At 62.3% G+C, this 24,040-nt stretch overlaps 1 protein-coding gene across 1 annotated transcript in view; it reads right to left on the minus strand.

The window, feature by feature from the left end:
- Positions 1-24,040, minus strand: part of LOC117644019 (potassium voltage-gated channel subfamily H member 6) — a 44,318-nt gene that overhangs the window by 19,501 nt on the left and 777 nt on the right. The window contains exons 2-9 of the mRNA XM_034383206.1: positions 14,859-15,113; positions 14,622-14,762; positions 14,400-14,523; positions 14,081-14,297; positions 13,733-13,997; positions 13,151-13,243; positions 12,225-12,352; positions 12,072-12,152 (exon numbers count right to left, since the gene is read on the minus strand). Coding sequence (XP_034239097.1) covers positions 12,072-12,152; positions 12,225-12,352; positions 13,151-13,243; positions 13,733-13,997; positions 14,081-14,297; positions 14,400-14,523; positions 14,622-14,762; positions 14,859-15,113 — 1,304 coding nt within the window. The remainder of the gene's footprint in view (positions 1-12,071; positions 12,153-12,224; positions 12,353-13,150; positions 13,244-13,732; positions 13,998-14,080; positions 14,298-14,399; positions 14,524-14,621; positions 14,763-14,858; positions 15,114-24,040) is intronic.

Raw genomic sequence — 24,040 nt, forward strand, 5'->3', positions numbered from 1 at the left:
CTTCAGCGATCGCGTATGCTCCAGCGAGCAGTACGCGCACGCGCCACTTCGCACACAGACATACCTCTCCCCCTGCACAAACAGTCGGGAAACTCATTTGATGTGGCTGCCATTTAGCAGGGATTGAGACGGCGGTGTAGCGCACAGTGGGCCAGAAGACCGGTGGAGGCGGCCAAAACTCTAAACGCGTTTTGAGCTTCAGAGTCGCTAAACAGGACTCGAACCGAGCGTGTGACCCCACTAATGGATTGCTCTCCAAACGAGGAATCCATTGGTGGGGTCACACGTTCGATTCGAGTCCCATTCAGCGACTCTGGAGCTCAAAACACGTCTAGAGTTTTGGCCACCTCCATCAGTCTTCTGGCCCACTGTGTAGCGCCCGGCGCGTAGGCAGCATCCCGCCTTGACGGCACGCGTGGCCGGCGGGCAGCCTACCCGGGGATCCGCAGGCGGCAGGCGCCCGGCGCGTAGGCAAACCTCGGCCTTCTCCGCACGAGTGCGCGGCGGGAGGCCTACCCGTGTTTCCGCAGGCGCTTTCGGCTGGAGCGCTGATGCTGCGGCGCCGTCGTCGCCTCCTGCGGGTCTTCATTCTCCTCCACTGCTTTCATCACGCGGCTTCAAACGAAGTGGTGGACGCGGTGGTGGTGGTGGCGGCGGGCGGCGATGGTGGTGGTGACGGCGGCGGTGGCGGCGGTGGTGGTGTCGGCGGCGGCTCCCATTGTCCTCGGCACTCAGCGCTTCGACGCTTTGTTATCTGGTAACCGCTCCTCTTTCTTCCTTCTTCCGGGACCGCCGGGGGACCGCGGGGAGCGAGTCGGAGTCTGGTCGAGTCGGCCGGACATTCATCGAGGCGATCAACAAGTTCGTTTCGCCGGACGGGCCGAGCAGAGATGTCGAGCCTGCCCGGGCTGCGGCGGGGGCATGGCCCGGCCGGGCACGGCCGCACTTGTGTGCTCTCGACCGCCCCTGCCTCTTCGGCCCGTATACCGCAGCCTCTTCACTGTAGTGTGGGGCATGAGCAGTCCCTGCCCTGCTGGCCCTGTTGGCCCTGTTGGCCCAGGGCGCAGAGGGGCAGCCTCGTTCGCGTCGCGGTGCCGCGGTCGGGGACTGGCCCGGTCCCGAAAGCACTATCGAGAGACGAGAGCGCGACCCGCCGCCACTCCGCGTTCGAGAGACTCCCCGTGTAAACCTCGTGTGTGGACAAAGTCGGCGTAACAGAGCCATCCTCTTTTCCTTTGACTCCGGTTGCCTTTAGGGTGCAGCAAATAAAAAACAGCTTGGACGACAACGACACACCGAGAGCAAGGCAATACGGAAAAAGCAGAGTGAAACTGAACCTTCGCCGCGCAGCGCGCAGCATGTGACACTGAATGTGACGCCGCGGGAAGAGGAAGAGAACTTGTCGCACTGTCTCTCTCGCACTGGATTGGGCTGCCCTGCGAGTGCGACGGAGACAGAGCGACTCTTCGGAACGGCTCGGCAGGCGTCGCTGCCGCCACTAAATTGCAGCCCCCTTGATCTGTTTGAAAGCGGAAGCGCAGCCGCTTTTCCGCGTCGCCGGAATTCGAGTTTTTAACTGGAGCGCACTCACCGTTCGGCACTGCAGCGCCTGCTGCACGACACTCGTGAAACTCACCTGAAAAACGAAACAAGAAACATCGCGTTACTCCAGTTGCCGCGCGTCAAGGCCGAGTTTCCCCGGACGGCGCACGCGGGGTATCGCCGCGGGGATACGCCGCGTGGATACCCCCTGCGCCGCGGGGCGCGGGGTAGCGACGCCACTCAGGCAATACGGGATGCGCGCGCCGCGGCTTGTTTTGGCCTCGGCCGGGGACGCCGCGCCGGGGTGAGCTTGGAGGTGGAGGGGTCTGGCAGAGGACTCCAGCTGAAATGTCACGAAGCCCTTTTTCCCACACAAACAGTCCCTCTCACTCGCTCTTACACACACACACACACACACGCGAATACACAATTATTGCGACTTGCAATATGGAGGATGGATGTCTTGGCAGCCGACCAGTGGCCCGGAAGCAGAGTCGTTACACCTAACGGCCATTATCACACATCAGCTTGTGCTGCTTGCTGCCGGGGACGGCGTGGAGTGGGGGGCGTGGTCGAGTCCCACGTCAGGACAGAAGTCTCCACGGGGGTCACAAATACATTCTTGTGATTGTTTTTTTATGTTTTTTTTAAATTGTCATGCGCACTGAGTTTGACTGAGTGGGACGGGAAATTCGAACCGTGTCCTGATTCCCCTCACTCCCCTCTTGGCGTGAGAGAGGTGAGCATCATATGGACCATACAAACGAGTTCCATGCAGAGTGAGGAGACACAAACAGACACGAAAAAAAGAGGGCATCAGCTTTTGTTTCAGTCTGGGAATCGAGCCCGTGAACTTTCCCCCGCTCGCTGTGTTCGGTGGCGCCGCGGAACACGATCAAAGCACTGGCCAAAACAAAACGGCTGCACGCACCGCCGTGGAAGCGGACGAATAAAAGAGTTACGAAACGGCGCAACCTAATTGGCTGTGCAACGGAATGACGAACGACGGGTTCCGTTGCGGCCGAACACCGCCGTGGACTTGGACATCGGGCGTCGACTGCCCTGAGGTTGCGCTATTTTTTCTCAGTGTGCGAGGCTGAAGCCGGCAATCAAGAGTGAGATTCCACCTCCTCGGTACCGAGAACCGCAACCCCCCGGCCGGCAGGCCCTGCAGGCCCTGTCGTGGTCGTGACCCTGGCCAAGCTGGCCGAGCCGAGCGGCCGGCCGGCCGATGTTTGGATCACGCAGCCGTCGGTGTGTCCGTCAGCCCATCACCCCGGCAACCCGTCAGGGCGGCCTGCCGGGCCTGCCGGGCCTGCCGCCTTGGCTTGCCAGCGTCGGCCCGCCAGAGTATTAGTATACTGCGCTCGCCAGGCACACGCCAGAGGACTGCCCAGGGTTGCCCAGGGCTGCCGCGGCCCAGACGCCTGGCGTAAACCATTGTTCAGTTTCCATACTGCGAGCCGGACCGTGGCCGGCCGCGGCAAGGTAGCGGAGGGCAACGACGCGCCGACCGTCTTTCTTGGTTATTTTCGCGGCAGGACATCCGCCGCCCCCGGCCGAGCCCCGCCGCCAGCGTGGCTCCGCCCTGCTTCGCCCTGCTCCGCCTGAGCGCTGCCTTCGAACAGTCATTGCGGCGCTCTCTGTCCGCACCGAACCCCAGTGGGGGTGTGTGAGAGTGACAGAGCGACGACAGCAGTACCGTCGGGACGCTCCCTCCACTGCAAGAAAAAGTGTGGATAGTGCAACAAAAGTACAACAAAAACTGTACAATAAAAGTACAACAGGGATTGTAGAAAGTACAACGAGAATTGTACAAACCACAACGAGCCCTGGACTGCACAGCACTCCTTATGCCGGTGTCATTGTACTTTGTACAACAATTGTTGTCCTTGAAAAGTACACTAAATTCCTGATAAAAAATTTGCCAGAAATTTGTGTACTTTTGTTGTGGTTATTTCCTGCAGTGTCGGCCCCCCGCTGGTGCACGGCTTCTGCACGTCTGCGTCACGCGGCGGGGAATCATTTCCAGACTTCCTCAGAGAGCTCTCCAATCAGCGCGGCGGTAGCTAAAGGGGGGCGCAATCACTGACCGCGTCTGCGGTGCCACTGGACGACGACGGCGGCGGCCGGACGGCGACGCTCCTTGGAAACGGATGCCGTTTCAGTTTGCGTTCTGCCGAGCAGACCAGCGAGGAGCGAAGCAGCTGTGCCAATGTGTCGATATCTTTGGATGTGAGTGGACGAGGGGCCTCGCAGAAATGGAACAGGCCGCGTACGTGTCTTTTTATGATTTCTACGAGGCCTGTTTTATCGGTTGTATTGACTAGCGGCTTTGCTTAAACGCACTGCGACGATCCAAGAACAGCGGCACGCCACGCACCCTCCTTCCCACTGATTGATTCGAAATCGTCGCTCTGTCTGTTGTCTCTCTCGCACCCATGGCGCTTCCCCGAGGCGTGCCTGCCGGGCTCGCTCAGCCAGTAACTCTGCGGCCCACAGTGGGCCAGCCAGAAGCCGGTGGAGGCGGCCAAAACTCTAGACGCGTTTTGAGCTCCAGAGTCGCCAAATGGGACTCGAACCGAACGTGTGACCCCACCAATCGATTCCTCGTTCGAAGAGCAATCCATTGGTGGGGTCACACGTTCGGTTCGAGTCCCATTTAGCGACTCTGGAGCTCAAAACGCGTCTAGAGTTTTGGCCGCCTCCACCGGCTTCTGGCCCACTGTGCGGCCGTGGCGGCTGCCCCTCCCCGCGTAACGATGACGGGGAATGCGTCCGGGACGCGGGGGAGTCCAAGGAGGTCCAAGGGAGTCCAGTGAACACTGCCATGGCGTTCTTCCCCGCAGCCGATGCAGTCGCGCATTAATTTAATTGGCCCTCCCAGCGTCCACAAGGCCGTGCTCCACTCAGGACGGTCGCCAGCGTTTCTTTCACGTGGGTCCAGTGCTGTCGAGGGGACTGCGAGGACAACGCCAGGACGCCGCCAGAGGCTGATTCCGAACAGCCCTATCGCTGCTCTCTCTCTCTCTCCTCTCTCTCTCTCTCTCTCTCTCTCTCTCTCTCTCTCTGTGGCGCTGGTGGGGCATCTCCGCAGGGGTGCGAGAGAGACAGGGAGCGCGAAGGAACCCTTTTCGGAATGCAGGACGTCTCCAGAACAGCGGCGAGGATGGGCGCGAGGGGGCACGGAGGGCACTGTGTGCATGCATATGCGTGACTCGGCATCGTAATACGCTGACCCAGCCATCCACACTGCAATGCGGGGGCAGCGCCTCGCGGGGGGCGGTGGGGGCGGCGGGGGCGGCGGGGCAAGGCGGCCAGAGTAGGCCAAAGCTGTCAGCTGTTTGTGTGCGGCACAACGGCCCTGCCCTGACCCTGGCGGGTTCGCCAAGGTCCCCCGAGCGTCGAGCCCACTAATTATTTGTTTAACCTGAGCACGATTGTCACAAATCAAACCGATTGCACCGCCTGGAAACTCCAACGCAAAAGTTACTCGCTGTACCCGTGCCAGGGGCGGGCGCCCCGCTCCAAGGTTTTGGCTGTCCGACTGTACCGAGTGTACCTGTAGGCAGTGCGGCCCGGAGCACGCCGCCACGTCGTCGTCTTCCGCCGGTATCAATTTGTCACTTTCTTTGGCGGGAACGCCGCCGGCGAGTGGGGAAGCCCCAAAGCCCTGCCGGCTGCATCGCCGCCATGGCGCGCCACCTCCACTCGGCTTATGAGGGTCGAATCGACCCACTCGGCTTTTCGACGCGCCCATTTTTCTGTAAGACAAGATCTAAAGGTCGATCCGCCCTGCGTCCGTCAAGTCGAGCGAAGCCTAATCGACGTTTTCCATTCCGAGCGATTCCGAGGCCCCGGCCTGGCCCCGGCAAGGGCCCCGAGGCCCCGGGGACTTGCAGTGCAGCCGCCAGCTTGTTTAACGACTCGTCCAAAACAAACGGTGTTATGCAAGCAGAGCGAGGAAGGCGCTCTCGTGCGGCTGTCACGGCCTCACGGCGTCCGGAGCACGCGCACGCACGCACGCAGCCCCTGCCGGCGGGAACGTCTCGGCCTGGCGGTCTATGGCGGCCTACGGTGGCCTAGCGGGGGAGCACTATGCGCACTGCAGCACACGCGGTGCGGCTGATTCTCATTACGAGGCCGCGAGCCGCAACAACAGGGCGCCCGCCTTGCGACCGCCGTCTCGACGGTCTGGCGACCCACGACCTTTTTTCCGTGTTTTCGTGCGCCACCCTGCGTCCGCGAGGAGAACAACAACAAAACGACCCTGCTGCAGAGCGCGGGGCCGGGCCACGCGGTGCCGCGTCGCGCCGCGTCACGCCGCGCGGCGGCTGGGACATGCAGCCCTCCATCAGTGACTTGGACTGACGGGTGTCGAAGTCTGGCTTCGACGCGGCCGCCCCGCCCGGCCCTGCACGCGGCCCAGTGCCCTGCACGACGCCGTTGACGTCGGCAGCCTGCTGCTGCTGCCGCGGGGCCGCGCGGGGCGGTCGGCCACGGCGAGAACCCCTAGGGCCCTAGGGATTCGCTTTGTTGCTCCGGCCACTCCGGCTTACCCTGGCCGAGACCCTGGCCAGGCCGTTTTGACTCTTTCATGAGGGCACGCCGAGGGGCGCCGAGGATGGACGGGATCGGCCATCCGAGACGTGTGCAGTCCCGGGCCGCCCCTTCGGAGGGACGGGCGGGACTGCCGGGACACCGCGGCGCCGCTCACCTGCTCCGCCCTGGAGGTGGGCCTGATGAGGGACTCGTCGTCGTCGGCGAGGCTGGCGGTGGCGGTGTCGCTGCGGAAGCTCCTGCTGGCGTGGTAGCGCCGCCGCCGAGTGCTGGCGCTCACGCTGGCCGGCTCCGACGACCTCGAGAAGGACAAGGAGCGGCTCCACCAGAACAGCCCGCGACGCACGTCCGCGTCGAGCTTCGTCGTATCGGCCTTCTTGTCCTCGGACGCCTTGTCCTCGAACTTGTCGTCGGCCACCCTCGCCGTCTCGGCGTGCGCCACGTCGTCGCTCTTCGCGGCGCCCTCTTCCACCTCCCTCTTTCGTCCCTGGTTTCCGGTCTGGTCCTCGTTCTGGTCCTCGGCCTGCTCCGCGGCCTTCAAGTCGTCCCCGCAGCACTCCTCGGCCGGGCCTTCGGGCAGGCGGGCGTGCAGCTCACTCAGCGGCAGGGCCTCGATGGCGTGGAGGTCGTCGTCGTTGGCCTGGACGCGGCGCCGCCGCTGCAGTGGGTAGCGCCTGCTCGTGAGCCGCGGCGCGTCCTCCACCACCACCTCCACCATCTCGGGCTCCTCCAGGCTGCGGTTGAAGCTGAAGCCGGGGAACTCCGGGTGCAGGAAGCTCGAGTTGCTGGAGGACGAGCTGCCCTGACGGCAGGGGAGCCGTCTGCCGCCGCGGGTCGGCGCGGGGCTGGCCGCCGCCATGTCCTTGCCGCCGCGGCGGGCGGGGCTCGGTGACGGAGACACCTTGCCGCCGCGGCGCGCCGGGCTGGACGTGGTCGTGTCTACGACGGCCAGGCCGTTGGAGCCGACCGCGTCGGCGCTGGCGGGCGGCGGCGCCACGGGGGTGGTCGTGGTGGCGGCGGAGGGCGCGTCGGCGCCCTCGGCACCGGGTAGCAGCAGGACATCGTCGTCGTCGCCCTCGATGCGGGAGTACGACAGGAGCATCACGGCGACCGCGAGCGCGCCACTTCCATAATCAGCACCGGCGCTGCGTCGGCGGGTCGCTGTCGTGGCGGCAGAGACATGTCAGTACCTCACGGCAGCTCGAAAGAATCTCTCGCGCGGAGGGGTGCCACCCTTTGTGACTTTTAAATTGCCGGTCGGTCTACCCGAGCTCATCATGAGGAACGGGCCGATGGACGAAATCAAACTAAAACTAAAACGAGATTCGCGCGAGCTCTTTTAAACTTTCCATCCGACCTAGCCGTACCCCAACGGTGAAGAGGGAAAAACTGTTGAAACACTCGCTCAAGACTCTGAAAAAAAAAAACTTGGGGAAGCTGAGATGGCCCTCCCCCTTCCCCCGCCAGGCTTCGTGCTTCGCTAAACGATGCCTGTTGGCGCAAACCCTCTGCTACAATCACACAACAAGGTGTAATGGGCTGCACACTGCAAGGGATGCGAAGTGGCGGCCGAGTGGCAGTCTGCCAACCGGGGCGATGATTTAAAGCCAGACGCCAAAGGGGCCGACGCGGACCCGTCATCTCGGCGACACACCGTTCGCCAAACCAGCCCGAGGGGAGGGGGGAAGGAATCTACCGTGCTCTGCTGAAACGTATCGAACTTAGTGCCCCTCTCGCCGCCTTCTCAAAGAATCCTCGCCGCGAGCAAAAATCACTTGGAGCGCCGCCAAATGGTCGCGCACTCTCTATGCCTCACGGAGGATTTGTAGGTAATATGGTGAAGGGTGGGCTGTCATAACAGCGACTGCCCCTCTCTTTTTCTGGCGAGGTGCTTTGAATCGCGCATTCCTTCGCGCCCGATTTCTGGCAGTGTTGTCGGAACCGAAATTCCATTTCCCTCGTCCGGGTTCGGGAATCATTTCCGTCCCTCAGGAGGAAAGTCCAGCGTGCCGCTTTTCGGAGAAGGAAGCAAAGGCTGGTCACTGAGACGGAAGGCAGGTGCCCCCCTGCAGCCCGGGCCCGGACTCCCCGGACTGCCGAGGCGGGCTCGTCGGCGTCGCGTCGTGCACAACAAAAACGGCCCCTGGTTTTCTTAGAAACGTCTTGGAAATCGCTTGACTCTCTGTCCCTGGGAAAATCAGGTACCGCTTTCGCCATGTGGTGCGGAGCGCCTGCGTGGCAAGCACGTCTCCGGCGTGCAGCACAGCACGTCATGGGGCTGCCTACGTCACAGGCGCTCCGGGACAGTTGTCGCCGAGGCTGATGTTCTAGGGCTGGCCATGGCTGGCCCGCACCGCGTCGCTCAGTGGGGGCAGCCCAGTGGGGCGGCCCACGGCGACCACGGCCTTTCCGGAGGGCATGAGGTGCATCGCTTGCGCCGCTTGCGCCGCCGCCTTGACCCTAATAGGAGCCTACTGACCCTTCGTCCCTTCGCTCGCACGGCCCCTCGGCCCTCCAGCGCCTCCCCGCCGTGCCGCCGTGCCGTCGCAAACGAGCCCCAGCCCCGCGCAGCCCTCGTCCCGTAGGCGTGCATTAATCGAGGGAGGGGGGCTTATCATGCGCACTTTAAAGACGCGCAGGATTGGGTTAGTGAGTGTGCGTGAGGGAGGGGGGAAAGGGGGGACCCCTCCGACACGGGCCGGCTACAAACCAGCTCCGAAGGCTGCTGCCAAAACAGGGGGATTAGCTCTAATCTCGTGACCGGACATGCTTCCCCAGCACAGCCTGGCCCGGCGCAGCGACCTGCCGCCCCGCCGCCGGCGCGGCGACTGGCGACTGCGGCAAGGGCTGCGTTGCACGGCGGCGAGGAGTAGCACCGCCCTCGGCAGGGCTTGCCGGCTTGCCCTTCCCTTGAGCTTTCTTTTCAACCCTCCTTCCTGCCGCACCGCGACCCGCGGCCCTCGGCGGGGCTCGGCAGCCCCCCGCGGGGGCGTGCCCGCGAGTGCCCACACAGCCCCGATGTAGGCGGGGGCGGGCCCACGCCCTGGGCCGGCCCTGGGCCCCATCGGGGTGGGCCCCATCGGGGTGGGGGCGGCACTAGTAATAAGCGAGCCGAGCCCCCTGAGGGGCCGGAGGGGCCGCGATTCGATCCACGAACACCTTTACTACTACTACTCGTACCGAGGCCCCCGCAGCCCCGCGGCCCCCACCGCATCCCTCCCCTCAATGTCACACGGCGGCAAATCAAAAACGGCGGCCCCTCGGCGGCGGCGGGGTGGGGCGCGGGCCGGGCCGGGCCGGGCCGGGGGTGCAGAGCCAAGCCACCCGAAACTTGTTTCCGACGACAGGGAAAGGAAAGAGGGAGGGGGAACAACGGGGTAGTGGTAGGGCGCCGACAAAATAACTTTGCAGCTACACGACGTCAGATTGTTGGCATATGACCCCGTGCTGCGGAGCGCGGAGCGCCACCCGAGCGGGGGAGCATTTAGTGTGATATCGGGGTGACCCGGCTAGCCGGACGTCCAGTAGTTGCGAATCCTCCCCGTTTTGGGCGCGCGGCCCGACCAAGGCCCGACCACCTCCGGCGGTGCACTATATTCCTGCCAAGACCCCCACCCCACCCCCTCCCCCTCCCCGTTCTGAAAAACAAGCCCTGTGTCGGCGGGCCAGCGTTGGCGCGGACCTTGACGGCCATGCGGCATGATTTTGCGGAGCAGCCCCGTTTAGGGAACGACACTCGAGAGAGCTTCCCGTCCCATGGCACTTTGGGTGGCGACACCTGGATGACGCCCCCCCCCCCTTCTGTCGACTCTGCAGCCTGAGCAACCTGTTAGTGATGGAGGCACACGGTGACACGGCGAGGCCCAGCCGAATGGGTAATGGGTACGCTGTGACAGCGTCGAGCGGTCACTTAGTAAACATGAACCAACTTGTCCCACTTCCAAATCTCTGCACCCCGATGACCCAGTACAGCAGTCAGGCCGAGTCAGGAGGACGCGCAGGGGTAAGTACGGGGCTCGTTTTAAAAATTGACGCAGTAATTGAGGTTTCTTCTGGGGGGAGAACTTATCAACACCGACGCTATCCTATTGGCGGCACCCTCGTCGAGAGACTCGCGAAACGGACAACAACAACCCGTGAGGAACTGACATGGCCACCACCACTGGCAACGCACACTAAAAGCAGGCCGAACGGAACCGCCAGGACATGACGATGCTGCACTTGGCTGAGCGGCGCGCGGCGGTGGCGCGACGGCACGACGCACGCCCGGGACCGCGGCGAGGCGGCGAGGCGGCCTTCCCCGTATCGGCCTCCTTCGACTCGGCGGCGCGGGCGTCACGTTGCTGACTGCTGCCGGCGCCGCGGCGCCCCCAGACCATCCCGCGGCGCCCGCCGCCGCCCCCCGCCGCCCGCCGCCCCGCCGCCCCCATCCGGGGAGGGGAGCAGTGCGGAGCAGTGCGGCACCAAGACGCCGCCGCGGAGAGCGGCCCTGCGCGCAGGGCGAGGCGGCCGAAGCGGCGCAGCGGCGGCAAGGGGGTTCCCGGCAGTGACTCACAGCCCTTCGGCCGGCCCTTCGGCGCTTCGGCCCCAGCGCTTTCGGCCCTCGGCCCTCAAAGAGGCACGGCGCACAGTGGGCCAGAAGGCAGTTGGAGGCGGCCAAAACCCTAGACACGTTTTGAGCTCCAGAGTCGCTAAATGGAACTCGAGCCGAACGTGTGACCCCACCAATGGATTGCTCACCGGACGAGGAATCCATTGGTGGGGTCACACGTTCGGTTCGAGTCCTGTTTAGCGACTCTGGAGCTCAAAACACGTCTAGAGTTTTGGCCGCCTCCACCGGTCTCCTGGCCCACTGTGCGGCGGCGCGGAGCGACACGTACTCGGAACGCGACTCATTGCCGCTCGCGACAAATGGAGCCGCTTCCAGGAAAGGGAACATCGCGGCTCGTCACGGCCAGGGCCTCGGCCAGGGCCTCGGCCAGGGCATGTCGCGACGGCCGAGGGCTCCCTTGGCACGCCGCACCGCCGGCGGTCCGCCGCACTCCGCGCCAGCGCGCCAGCAAAGCGCTTCGGGCTGACGCCACCCTTGGCACGTTTCGAGCTCGAGGGAACTCGAAAGGGGCTTTGAATCAAACGAGAAATCCATCGCTACCCACAATGCGTTGGTTGAGTTCGATGCAGTTGTCGAGTTCAGAGGATCGTGAACAGAGCCGCTGCTATGTCCGCCCAAACTGTTCCTACGGCTCACTGTGCGTTGTGGGGTTGGCCGCTGTGCACGGCGCGCTGAGAGTGGGCTGGGGGCGATTGCGGAGGCATTCCTTCGCAAGTTTACAAAGCAGCCAGTCACTTAGCAAAGCAATGCAATCCTCCGCCAGGTTTAATCCGCCCAGCCTCCGGAAGGCCTTTGCTGCGCGGCCCAGTTTGCGTTTCCCCGGAGTGCCTCTTTGACGGGCAGCTCTGCGACGACGCTGTGAGTCGCGCGGCCAACGCTCCCGCCAACAGCACAACCTACCTGCAAGCAAAGACAAACAAACACACCGTGAGAGGGACGGCCTCGGCGGAGTGGAGTGGACTCGGGGTAGCGCTGTGCAGGGGCAGCAGGGGCAGCCAGGCCAGCCAGGGGCAGGGGGTAGCGGCGCCCGCTCCAGCGCGGCGTCCAGCGCCCTCCAGCGGCCACGAGGGGAAGCCGGCTGGAGTCACGCCGAAGTCAACGGCCCGTTGGCGGACCGGCAAGACGGTGTGGGTGCGAGAGAGACAGAGAGAGGGGGAGTCGCGGCACCGCGCTGATGGATCCAAGGGGCGGAAGGGAGGTTCCAAGCTCAGTCGCGGCCCGGCTCGCTTGTCATTATATTCGCATCAAATGAAGGCCGCCCGGCTTAATAACTGGCTCCATCATTGAAAAAAAAAACACAATCTAATGGGGCTGGCCGCCAAGGTGATGAATTTGCGGGCAACTAGTTAATGCCTACCTGAGCAACCTTCTCCCCCATGTTGGACGTGTGCAGCACTCCTTGAAAGAACTTGGCCGATCCATTGTCCTGTATGGAGAACTGGAAAACAGGTGGTGTTATTTTCTTGAACGTCGAGACGCACCGCAGATAAGCGACTACAGTTAATGCTACCTTGTGGCCGAGGTTGCTGAGCGAGGGTGACTTCCGTTCCCGACTAGATTGGTCCCAGTAGGAGGCGCGATACTTTTGCAGGTCAGACTCGGATGAAGTGTTGGGGAAGACGTTGGCAGCCGCACGAGCTGTGAGGCAAAGACAAGTACGGTAGAAAACATTGGCCCAGTTTTGCCCGAGAGTCCAAAATAATTTCGTTCAATTACTGAAACAAAGGTGTCAAAAAAGCGTGTTAGTACAGAAAACCAGGGCCGTTGAGGTGTTAAGACAGAAGTCGTCTCTAGACTATGACTATTCAATTAACAACTATGTAAAAAAAATATGGCACTGAGAATACACAACTTAGAATAACACAACTTTTCAGCATCAACTTTCATGGTACTGCGCTGCAAAAAAATATTACAAAGCTACTACAATACTCCGGCGAGTGGGTGAGTGTAAGCATACGTCGTTTTCTATTTTTGGGTGTGGCGCTGCGACGGTGGAATGGACTAGGACCACAAGGTGCACGTCAACGTGCCTACGCCGTGAGACTTCTTACCTTACGCGACAACGCGTTGGACAGAGGAAAAAGCAACAAGTAGAGGGTGTGGGGACGAAAGCCGGAAAATGAAGCAGTTCTGTCGAAGCGAATGGCTGGGGCGGGGCGGGGCGGGGCGGGGCGGGGCGGGGCGGGGCGGGGCGGGGTGGCTTGGACTGGGCGTGGTCGTCCCGTTGCAGGGCCATGGCCAGGGCAAAGGTGAGCGCCAATCATTAACTCTCCGGGCGATCGTTTAATCTGGAAAGGCCGGGGGCTGTTTTGCCGGTTAAGCGTTGGAGTGCGCAAGCGGCGTGTCGGGAAGAAACATTACAACGGGCGCATCATCCGTCAGTAGTGTGGTTGCCTGTCGTTGTTGTTGTTGATGTTGCTCGAAGGGGGTCTTTACCTGCGCAAATGTTATCTATAGTATGTGGTCGGGGCAGAGGCGGTGGAGCCTGGAAGGCTGGGTCCAGGCCGGCGAAGGGGGCCGCCCCACTCACTGCGGACATGAACACGTTGTGGTAGAGCAGCAACTGGGGTACGTCGGTACCTTCCGGCTGGGCGGCAGAGCGTCCCCCCACCCCTTCCCCACGCTTTGTCTGTGCTGACGCGGCTGACGCGGCTGACGCCCATGCGTGTTACACATTGCACTAACTCACACACGACCGCTACCACACCAACAAGGTGGACATTGAACATGGAACATTGAACAGGCTACCGGTGGCACATTTAACAGGTTGTAAGTTCATTGGCTGGGCAAAGGGCCGCGTCGCTACTCCGCGCGATGGGATGCCCCCGGAAGGTCAGGCACCGAGTCTCTCGCGCGCCGAGTAGCGACACGTCCACTCTCCCGCCGCTGACAGGCCGACTCCACCCAGCGTTTCCTCACCCTGTCTCACTCGGACCTCGGGGACGCGAGGTGCGAGGGGGACACAGCGAGGACAGCGGCGTTCGGACTCAGCCCGCGGGGCACTCCGACGACACTCACGTGCTTGTGCGGTCGCGGACCGCGGCGGCGGCCTGCCGACGTGCGGCGCCCGGGCGCGGGGCGCGCTGGCCGCGCTGGCGGCCTGGTTGTTGTGGCTGATGGCGTCCATGGAGGCGGACTGGTGCACGTTGCGCGGCGCGCGCTGCAGGCTGGGCTCGGGCGGCGTCATGTAGTGCGGCGGGTCGTAGGGCCCCGTGGCGGAGCAGTGGGGGCGCGCGCCCACCCGCGGCGGGATGCCGTAGAGGCCCTCCCAGAAGAAGGGCGCCTGCACAACGGCAACAACGTCAACGACGTCAATGACTCGAACGGCCGGTGTTGCGCGGACTCCAGCAGGACTCCGGGACTCACCCCGTCGGCCTGTGCCGCCTGCAGTCCGCTGGTCCCCGCGACGGACTCACGCGCCGTCTCCGGCGGCGTGGACCGCGCCTTGACCTTGGTCGCGTCCCTGGCGGGGTTGCTTGTGGGGTCCCTGGCGGGGTCCTGGGGCTCCGCCGTCGCCTGGTCCCTAGCCCTGCCGGGCTCCGTGGCCGGAGCCACCACGGCCCTCACCGGCGAGGAGATGAGCCTGCGACAACCAGCACGCCGTCGAGACTCGGAGCCGGGCCGCCTGTCCCTGGCTGCCCCGGCCGCCCTGGCCGAGGCCGTGGAGGCCGCGACGCGTACTGACCTCTGCTCGCCCTCCTCCTCCGCCACGGCCGCCTCCGCCGGCGGCGAGAGGATGGAGTTGAAGCGCAGCGAGCGAAAGCCGCGGCCGCGCAGCGACAGTCGGAACGACCGGCGGGCGCGTTGAACTGCAAGCAAGTCCGCGTTGTAGCGACGCTCCAAACCGTGACGCCTTTGGACGCGAATAGCGCGCCGCCCCTTTCAAGCTCCAAGTCTCGACACTCACATCTACTGAGGCGGACCGGGTCGGTGGCGAGCAGTGGCAGCGGCTCCGGCGTCAGCTCGTCGAAGTTGATGATGTACAGCATGATGTCCTCCTCCACCACCCTCACCGGCGCGATGGTCTCTGAGCACAGGAATTTGGTCCCTGCCGGCCGGGGAGCCGAGGTCGAGATCGGTTAGCAGAAGCAGTAACAAACATTTTTCTCTGGCGAGCCCAGCATCGGCGCACTGTCACACTGACCATCTTTTCTGTAGTACACGACTTCGAAGTGCTGCTCCAGGTAGTGCTTGAAGGCCTCCCGGATGGACAGCACGGCGCACGGCGAGGTGAGCGGGCCGTGCAGGAAGTCGCACACGGCGGAGCGCTGCACCACCTCGCCGCGCGAGAACCCCGACATGGTGCAGAAGCCGTCCGAGCAGTAGATGATGAAGGTCCTCTCCCGGAACGGGAACGCGTACGGGGAGTCCCGCTCGTTGGCCACCACAAAGGAACGGCCTGCAACACAGACCGTTGTTACACTGTGAGAAAAAAGTACGGAACATGTCTGGTCAATAATTTGCCTGGAACGTCCGTACTTGCCAACTAAGGAACGTTCCGTACTTTTTTTCCGTACCCATTTACATGGGTTCATATGTACCTCCGTTCTATATTTTTCTGTACCATTTCCGTACAAAAGTACGGAATTTTTTACAGTGTACCCTCGCGGCGGTCGTGAAAGAGGAGCGAAAACACGCCAACTACAAACAGAACGAAATTTGAATTTTTATTCGCGGGGTGGTAATCCAGCCAGGAAGGTTGTTCTCAGTTCTCGGCGAGTTTTTACTCCTGCTTTATACTGTCGATCCCGCCACACGCGACCGCTCGGCGTGCGGCGGGGTGCGGCGCACAGCATTCCATGCAGTGTATGATGCAACGGGAATAAAGCGCGGAATGACGGCGGCGAGCGGCAAGCACGGGACCGAGCTCCGAAAAGTCTGGCAGTGTTCCCGCCACTTATAGAACAGTGCAAGGAGCAGCCGAAGGCAGCCGAAGGGAGAAAGAAGGGGCGAGGCTGGGCGAGGCCGGCAAGGGGGTTCATATCCACTTTAAGGGTTTCACAGTCGGCTGGCAAATAGCGGCCGCACTGAAATATTTGCACGACTCTCCACTAAAGCCACCCCCTCGGCCGGCGCGGCCCCGCCCGGCCCGGGCGCACCCCTTCGCCACGCCTCGGCGGTGCGAGAGAGACAGAGAGACAGGCTTCGCGGTGCCACGGCGGTGCCACGGCGGTGCCAACGGGGCCGGCAATCTAATCCCGTTTTACGGTTGCACTTTTTTATGGACCGGCCCGTCCCATGCGTGCCGGCGGTGCCGGCGGTGCCGGCCGAGGTGGTGCTGCTGCCGGGGCTCCTTTTGGCCGTGTCGGCCCACTTCCCGTGCCTCGTGCCCCGTTCCTTGTTCCTAATCAATATTTTCCAGCCGGCTGATCCCGTTGTTCAGACGTCCGTCTGGAGGGAAGATCGGCGTTCAACAAGACGAACCCCTCGTGGGTTTCACAGTGCTGAGGTTGGGCCCACCACCGCATGAACCTCGCCGGAGCACAGTGGGCCAGAAGACCGGTGGAGGCGGCCAAAACTCTAGACGCGTTTTGAGCTCCAGAGTCACTAAACAGGCCTCGAACCGAACGTGTGACCCTACCAATGGATTCCTCGTTCGGAGAGCAATCCATTGGTGGGGTCACACGTTCGGTTCTAGTCCTAGCGACGCTGCAGCCCAAAACGCGTCTAGAGTTTTGGCCGCCTCCACTAGTCTTCTGGCCCACCGTGCGGAGTGCACCCGAATGGCGCATCAGGGCTACCGACCCGGCTGGCTCATTTGCATACGCGACAGCGAGTCGGAGGATCGCGTGTGTGGTGGAGCGACGGCGCGGCGGTTCCGGAGGCAACAGGCGAGCACGGCGACGTGCTTCTCGAAGCGGTGCAGCACCGTGCACTCCGAGGGCCGAGGGCCGAGGCAGGCCGCCAAGGGCGCGGCGCCCCGAGGGCCGAACTGTTATGTAGGTTATGCCGCCCCGGCCTCGACACCTCGCGGCCAGCGACCAGCAGGCAGTCGCTCCGTCTCTCTCGCACCCCCGCGGGACGCCGGGACGTCCGTATGAGTGCGAGAGGGACAGAGCGACGAAGTTCGGAATCAGTCTGCCGCGCACCCGCCCGCAAGTCCCCCGGCGCGGCTCTGCAGTTACGAGACTTCGGCCGCGCTGCGCCGGGCGGAGCTGCCAAAGTTTGATTTGATTGGCAGACGCCCGCGCCGCGCCGCGCCTCGCCACGGGCCCGGTGGGCAGCGCAGCACGGCAGCGCGGCAGGCCATTTCAATGACCGGAATAGACCGGCCACGACACCCAAAGGTTTTCAGGGCGGTCCCGCGCAGCCTAGGCGCCCTGCACGTCGCGCTGTCTCTCTCGCACCCCTGCCGAACCGCCCCGTAGGTGCGAGGGAGACAGAGCGACGAAGGCACTGTCCGGAATCAGGCCGGAGACGCCCTGATTGGCGGGTGAGTTGGCCAGTCAGGCGTAAGGGCCTCGCGGGGCGAACAATAGGTAATTGGTCTCTAAGAGCCGACCCACCTAGTCTGATTCCGAGAGTCGGTCTTATCGCTCTGTCTCTCTCGCACTCATGAAGCGACCCTCATACTTGCGGGAGAGACAGCAACGAAAGCGACTCTCGGAATCAGTCGTCGATCCGTGGAAGCAGTGCAAAGGGGTGGATGGTCGCGGCTGCCGATCGGTGCACATGCGGTTGCCTGCCTGCTGCCTGATTGCCCGCCTGCCGGAATGGATTGACTCCCCACCGTAAAACCTGGGACGGGCAATCGTCCGAATAAGACCACTGCCAAGGCCACCACCACGACCACCACCGCGACCAACACCCTGACCACCACCCTGACCACCACCCTGACCACCACCGTGGCCGTGGCGGGCCGCTTTAGCCGGCGGCATGGCATGGCGTGGCACGGCGTGGCGCCTAAGCGGATTCCTCTAACAGCAGCGCGCTGGGGCTTCGGGCTTGTGTCAAGTGTCAGCGGGGGGCGACACGTGATGCGGCAGAGCGATTCCGAGCAGAGTGCGTCTCTCTCGCCTGCACGGGGCTTGGCATGGGGCGCCGCGGGGGTGCGAGAGGGACAGAGCGCACAGTGGGCCAGAAGCCGGTGGAGGCGGCCAAAACTCTAGACGCGTTTTGAGCTCCAGAGTCGCTAAATGGGACTCGAACCGAACGTGTGACCCCACCAATGGATTGCTCTTCGAACGAGGAATCGATTGGTGGGGTCACACGTTCGGTTCGAGTCCCATTCAGCGACTCTGGAGCTCAAAACGCGTCTAGAGTTTTGGCCGCCTCCACCGGCTTCTGGCCCACTGTGGAGCGACGGTTCGGAATCAGTCAGCTGCGGCCCGAGCGGGATGCAGTGGTCGGCGAAGCGCGCCGTTTTGCTCTCGCGAGTGGAGACACAAAATTTGGGTGCCACCCCAACCCTTCCCCTTCAACCCTTGATCCGACTCCGCCGCGGCTGGCTCCGCCGTCGTCCTCCTCGACCCGTTCGGATGGCGGTATCAGGCGCTCCCGGGGGACGGGAGGGGAGGAGAGCGGGGAAGGGGAGGGGGAACATAAAACCGGTTGTCGTCGCACGGCCGTGGCACGGCGGCACGGCGGCACGGCCACGGCGCAACCCGACAAGCAACAAAGGGCACAACATGCTCCCCTGGCTCCGCGCCCCCAGCCGCCCCTGGCCGCCCCTGGCCGCCCCTGGCCCTGGATCCGCCACTGCTTCGGTGCGGGAACCTTTAAAAAGTTTGCCATTTCGCGTGACACACTTCGCTGCCCCCGCCAGGAATTAGCCCGAAACAGTGAAACGGCGAAACGGCGTCCGTACCTGTTGGGACCTTGGTCGCCTTTTCGTCATGAGGACTCATACCGCGGCCGTCCTCAACTCTCGAAAACGAACCGAGAATTAAGGACCTCGCGACAGAGACATCATGGCACGCTGCATTAAACATGGACTTGGCCGCCGTAATTGTCGAGGTAATTCGGACTGACTGACACGGCGCGGTCGATGTGAGTCCAAGTTCGACCGTGGCGCGCCGTGGCGAGGAGGGGCGGCACTCCCGGCACTCCACACTCGTCAAGCAAGCCTTCGGCGCGGAAGGCAGGCCGTGATACGCCACGCCCGGCGTCTGTCTCTCTCGCACCCTCGACGCCGCTGCCCGTGAGTGCGACAGAGACAGAAGCGACGGCACGACTCTGTCTTCGGTCTGCGCCTGGAGTGCGCGGTGGTGGGGTTCTTGACGGCCGCCCCTCACAGTGGGCCACGGGGCCGACGGAAAAAAGATTGAGATGTCGAACGATGGCACACGCTCGCTAATCCCACGACTTTAACGGCTCGGCTAACCTACCAAATATGAATCGGGACGGAGAAAATTAAATGTTATTTTCAGCTATAGTAGCGGAGAGGAGAGGTTAGGTAGCATAGGCCGGGCTACCGGCCATCTCAATTTTTTTCACCTGGCTGTCCTAGGGGGGGTGGGGTGGGGGGGGGGGGGGCATCAGAGCGTAGCGTTGCATCAGGCCCACATTCAAATTCAATATTTTTATTCAGGTCGGTCAAAATAGGTAGGTTAGTTGTCGGCGTCAAATGATAAAGGCCCTTGTAATCCAAAACAAGAATAATTGAAATATGCCAGCAGTCGGTGAGCGCTTGACGCTTGTAAGCACAGCAGCCTTAATTTCGCGGCCTCGACGACAAAATATAAAAACAAAAACAGCGTGTCATTCAAATGGTCGATATTCGGTGCAGTCCGCCCCGCCCCACCCCCGGGGGTCCCTCCCACTGTCCCGCCCCAATCCCGTAAAAAGGTCTACACACGCAATGCGGCATGATGCAAAGTCGGCCAAGAAAGCGACAGGCCGGCCGACCCATTGTCCGGCTCGAGAAATAATAACAATCTGCCAGTGTGGGTCTGCCGGATTGACAAAACGGGCGGTAAATCTTCGTTAGCGTGCCACGCGCGCGCCGTGACTCTGTGACGCCGAGGCCGAGGCCACGGGGCAGCCGGTGCGGCGGCACGGTGGCACGGCCGCGCGGCCAGGTCGTTTTGCGAGTGAATAATGCAGGGCAGCCAATAGGACGGGGACACACTGTTTGAGGCCCCCCTCCCGAGCCTCCTCCTCCAATCCACGCGGCGTACTGCTGCTGTCCCAAGCAGCTCGTATCGAATAACGATACTGCAGCGCCCAAAGACCCCCGTGGAGCACTAGCCACTTCTGGTCTCCTGGCGACTCGGCGGACTCGGTGGACTCGGCGTCAGTGCACTGCTGGGTCAGGGGCGCGGTAGAGACGGGCGATTTTGCGATTAATCGCAGGTGCGATGCGATTTTTTCAAAAAATCGCGGTGTGATTTCGGTTTTTGAACCTCGGCGATTAATCGAAAAATCGCTAAATCGCAAAAATCGCACCGTGCATGGATTTCGCGACCACTGCACCGAACGAGGCTGGCGCGTGTTGTCGGTGCCACTAGCCTGCCATTTGACCACTCAGGAATTTGTTTGGGCACTTTTTAAAAAGATTTTGTGCCGTAATGGGTAGTATATAAGTATTGTTGCGTTTGTTTGCGATTTTTGCGATACTTGCGATTTTTGCGATTTTTGCGATTTTGCGATTAATCGCATGAAATCGCGATATATGAGAAATCGCAATCGCGATACTAAAATTTGGAAATCGCCCGTCCCTAGGGCGCGGCGGCCCCGTGGGGAGTGGGACCCCAGGCCCCGACTGCACTGTGAGTTATTCTTTTTGAGGATGAGGATCGCCCTCACGAACCGCGACAAAGCGTTGTTGTTGTCGTGTTGATGTATTTTTGCAGTTCCGCGAGAATGATATAACTTGGCTGTGCATTGCCATTCTCATCCCGGGGACGAACGACGCGCCCGGCGCGGCCGGGCGCCACGACGACGGGGCACAATAAAAAGAGAGGCAGCTTAGAGGCGCTGCGCTGTGCGCCGCCTGTTGGTTTGGGGTGCACACTGGAAAACGGAAAACGGGGAGGGGGGAGGGGGCTGTGCGTTCCCGGGGGAGGGGCGAGGAGGGGAGGTGGAGGCTCGACTCGCCGGAGATGCACTCCAGAGGCGCCGCTCCAGGCTGGATCCATGCTGGAGCCCGGCTGGAGGCTCCAGACAGGCTCGCTCTGTCTCTCTCGCACCCATACAGTATGTGCCATAAAGGGAGAGAGAGTGCCCCCTGCATCGGTCTGCTGCACTCAGATGACCGCTGTGGTTTCTTTAGTAGGATTTTTTTTTTGGCCGGGGAATCAGCACTAGTAGGGGTAGTGTGACTAAACGGCCCGAGAACGGGGTGCCGTCTGAGCGGCGCAAGGAATTGTAAGTCGGAAACGGGATTTGCATACTTGGCCGCTGTATCCACACTCTCCCTCTCTCTCGCACACACTCATACGCGGCCCGCACAACGTCCGTGTTATTGGCGCCGCGAGTGCCGGTCTAGGCTTACCCAAGGAGTGCCCGGCCCGAGGGGTGCCCGAGGGGAGGGGAGGAGACTCGGGTGGAAAGGGGGAAGGTGGAAAGGACTGCCCCCACCTTGTGTGTTGACGCTGGCCCCGGCTGCCCCCGGCTGCCCCCAGCCCCCACTCCAACCCCACCCCCCGCCCCCCGCGGCCCGGCGCGGCCTGGCGAGGCCTGGCCTTGCACGCTAGGGCGCACCGCTGCAGCCAATAAGGGTCTCCCGAATGCTGGTTTTGTGGCGGCCACGGCGGCCACGGCGGCCACGGCACTGCTGACCCTTCCCCCACACATCACCGCCCTGGCTGCCCGGCCGGGGCGTCGCGCGCGGAGCCGCCAGCCAGCGGAGAGAGAGCGGGCTGCTTGAGTACTTAGATCGATCCGGTCACTGTGAATAATTCCAGCAATGCCGGCAAACAGTCCGCGCCCGGGTGGCTCCGGTGATGGTGGCCAAGGACTCCAAGTTTCAAGGGCGAGGGCGCCTGTCCGTGGCGTCAGGCCCATGGACATGCAGGGCATCGGGGCTCGTCGCGGGCAGCGTCCACGTGGTCGCCTGCCACCCCTGCAGTGTTCCATCGCTCTGTCTCTCTCGCTCCCCTACGGAACGCCGAATGGTTCGAAATCTGTGGGTTCGAGAAAGACAGACTGACGGGACTCCTGCGCGGAAATGAGCCTGCTGCTGCTGGGAAGGCTCCCGCCGCGACCTTCCTGCACCCTTGCTACCGGAAGCCGCCTGACGCGAGGCTAGACGCGAGGCTAGACGCGAGGCTAGACTACCCGCCCGCCTCAAGGACTCCCAATGCCTCCGTGACTGGCCTACTCGGTCACCCCCCCCCCACACACACACACACACACGGCCGGTAATGGGTCGCTAGTGGCAGGCGCACTCACACAGACACAGCCCTCTCCCTTTCCTCTGCCGGTCGTTGGCATCGCGTCCGAGGCATGACGGGCACCCTGGCCCTGCCCGGCCCTGCATATGCCACGGCGAAGAATAACATTGACAGGGGCGTGTGCGACCGGCTGGCGGGGCTGGCGGGGCTGGCGGGGCTGGCGGGGCTGGCGGGGCTGGCGGGGCTGGCGGGGCTGGCGGGGCGGAACCGACAACTCACGGGGCTTTTCATACGTCGCGCTTTAGTCAGCCATCCGGCATTCGGGTTCGTCAGGACGACACGGTGTTGTTTGAGTTTCGCGGGGGAAGGGGGAGGGGAGGGGGAGAGAGGAGGGGGAGGGGGAGGGGAGGGGGAGGGCGAGGGGAGGGGGAGGGGGGAGGGACTGAGGGAACGCTCCCCATGCAATAAGGTGCGCCGCACATTCTACCGCCAGCATCCGGTTTTGGAGACGCGGATTCCTTCCGGGAGAAAAAGGGCCGCACTGCGATGTCAACAACAACAACAACAACAACAACATCAACCAGGGCAGCCGAGACAGAGCGAGAGAGGTAAGAACGGTGAGACGACGTACACCTGCGCCGTGCTGAAGTGCACTTCAAGACAAGTTGCTCGTTGTATCGGCACAAAGGAGGAACCGAAATCAGTAAGCGGGGGCGGCGGGTTCAAACGGCGAAGTTGAAGTTCAAAGAGCGAGTGGCGGGGGTGCTTCCACGTTGCACGCTAGGGGCCTAGCTAGGCGCGGCCCCTGTCGTCGCCAAAGCAGCCAGAGCTTTCCAGCGGCATCCTTGCAAAGTTCCCGCCGTGCCGCAGTGTCCCGCATCGCGTCCCTCCGACTGTCTCTCTCGCTCTAAAGCGCGCGGCTCGCAGTCATAAATCGGCGGCAGGTCGAAAGCAGAGCGCGGAGGCCGCACGCGGGCCGCACGCACCCCGCCGTCAAAAGCACGCCGTCAGAGGTGGCGCACTGCGGTGCCTCGTCGCTCTGTCTCTCTCGCGCACCCCTGGCCCCGCGGCACGCAGCGTGGGTGCGAGGGAGACGGAGCGACCTGGCGCCATAATGCGGCCCGCACGCCAGGCTCGCCAGGCACGCCAGCGACACGGCGAGGCGGGGGCGGTGCAGCACTGTAGGGCGGCATGCCCGGCCTCATGGCCCGGCCCTAACGGCGGCCAGAGCGGCCAGAAGCCAGAACAACAGGTTGCAGTGCGGGCTGCGGGCTCATCTTTCACGTCATTCACTCTCCCCAGCTTTGTTGTCGCTTCTGCCCTGTCACTCTCGAAAATTATTCAGTTCGCCTGCACGGAAAAAAAGGATTAGTTGTAACAACTAACATGTTGGTTGGAATGCGTCCAAGGAAGATTTTAGTTGCTGCGGCTAAAAGTTTGCTGCAGGAGCAATAATATTAGTTTGACCAACTAACAAATTAAAGTTGGTACAAGGATAAAGTTGATTGTGCCTACAATATGTTAGTTGTGATGACTAACATGAGCGTCACGAGAGAAAATAAGCTTCGTATAAGAAAAACCTTCAGCGGGTATCGATCGCGGAATCTGTGATCTGAGAGCTGCTGAGGCTATCCACTCCGCTGTGGTGAGCTGATAGCGGGAGAATGCCCAATGACGCTGATACAGCAAACTAACCGATGCTAGGACAAGCGACGATTAAATCATCGCCCGAAAGTCGGGTCTCCTAAGAATGTCCGCAGCGCAGTGGGCAGCGTCTCTGATTGACAAACGACAGATCCTGAGTTCGATTCCCGCCGCAGACTTTTTTCTGTGCGTGGTTTATTTTCTTCCGTGACGCTCGTGTTAATCCTCACAACTAACATAGTGTAGGAATAATCAACTTTATCCTTGAGCCAACTGTAGTTTTTTAGTCGTTTCAACTTATAAATTCGTTCGAGCAGCAAACTTTTAGTCGTGAAAACTAAAATCTTCTTTGGACGCTTTTCAACTAACATGTTAGTTGTCACAACTAATCCTTTTTTTCCGTGTG

The sequence above is a fragment of the Thrips palmi genome, unplaced genomic scaffold (genome assembly GCF_012932325.1).
Source record: "Thrips palmi isolate BJ-2018 unplaced genomic scaffold, TpBJ-2018v1 HiC_scaffold_17, whole genome shotgun sequence".
NCBI lineage: Eukaryota > Metazoa > Arthropoda > Insecta > Thysanoptera > Thripidae > Thrips > Thrips palmi.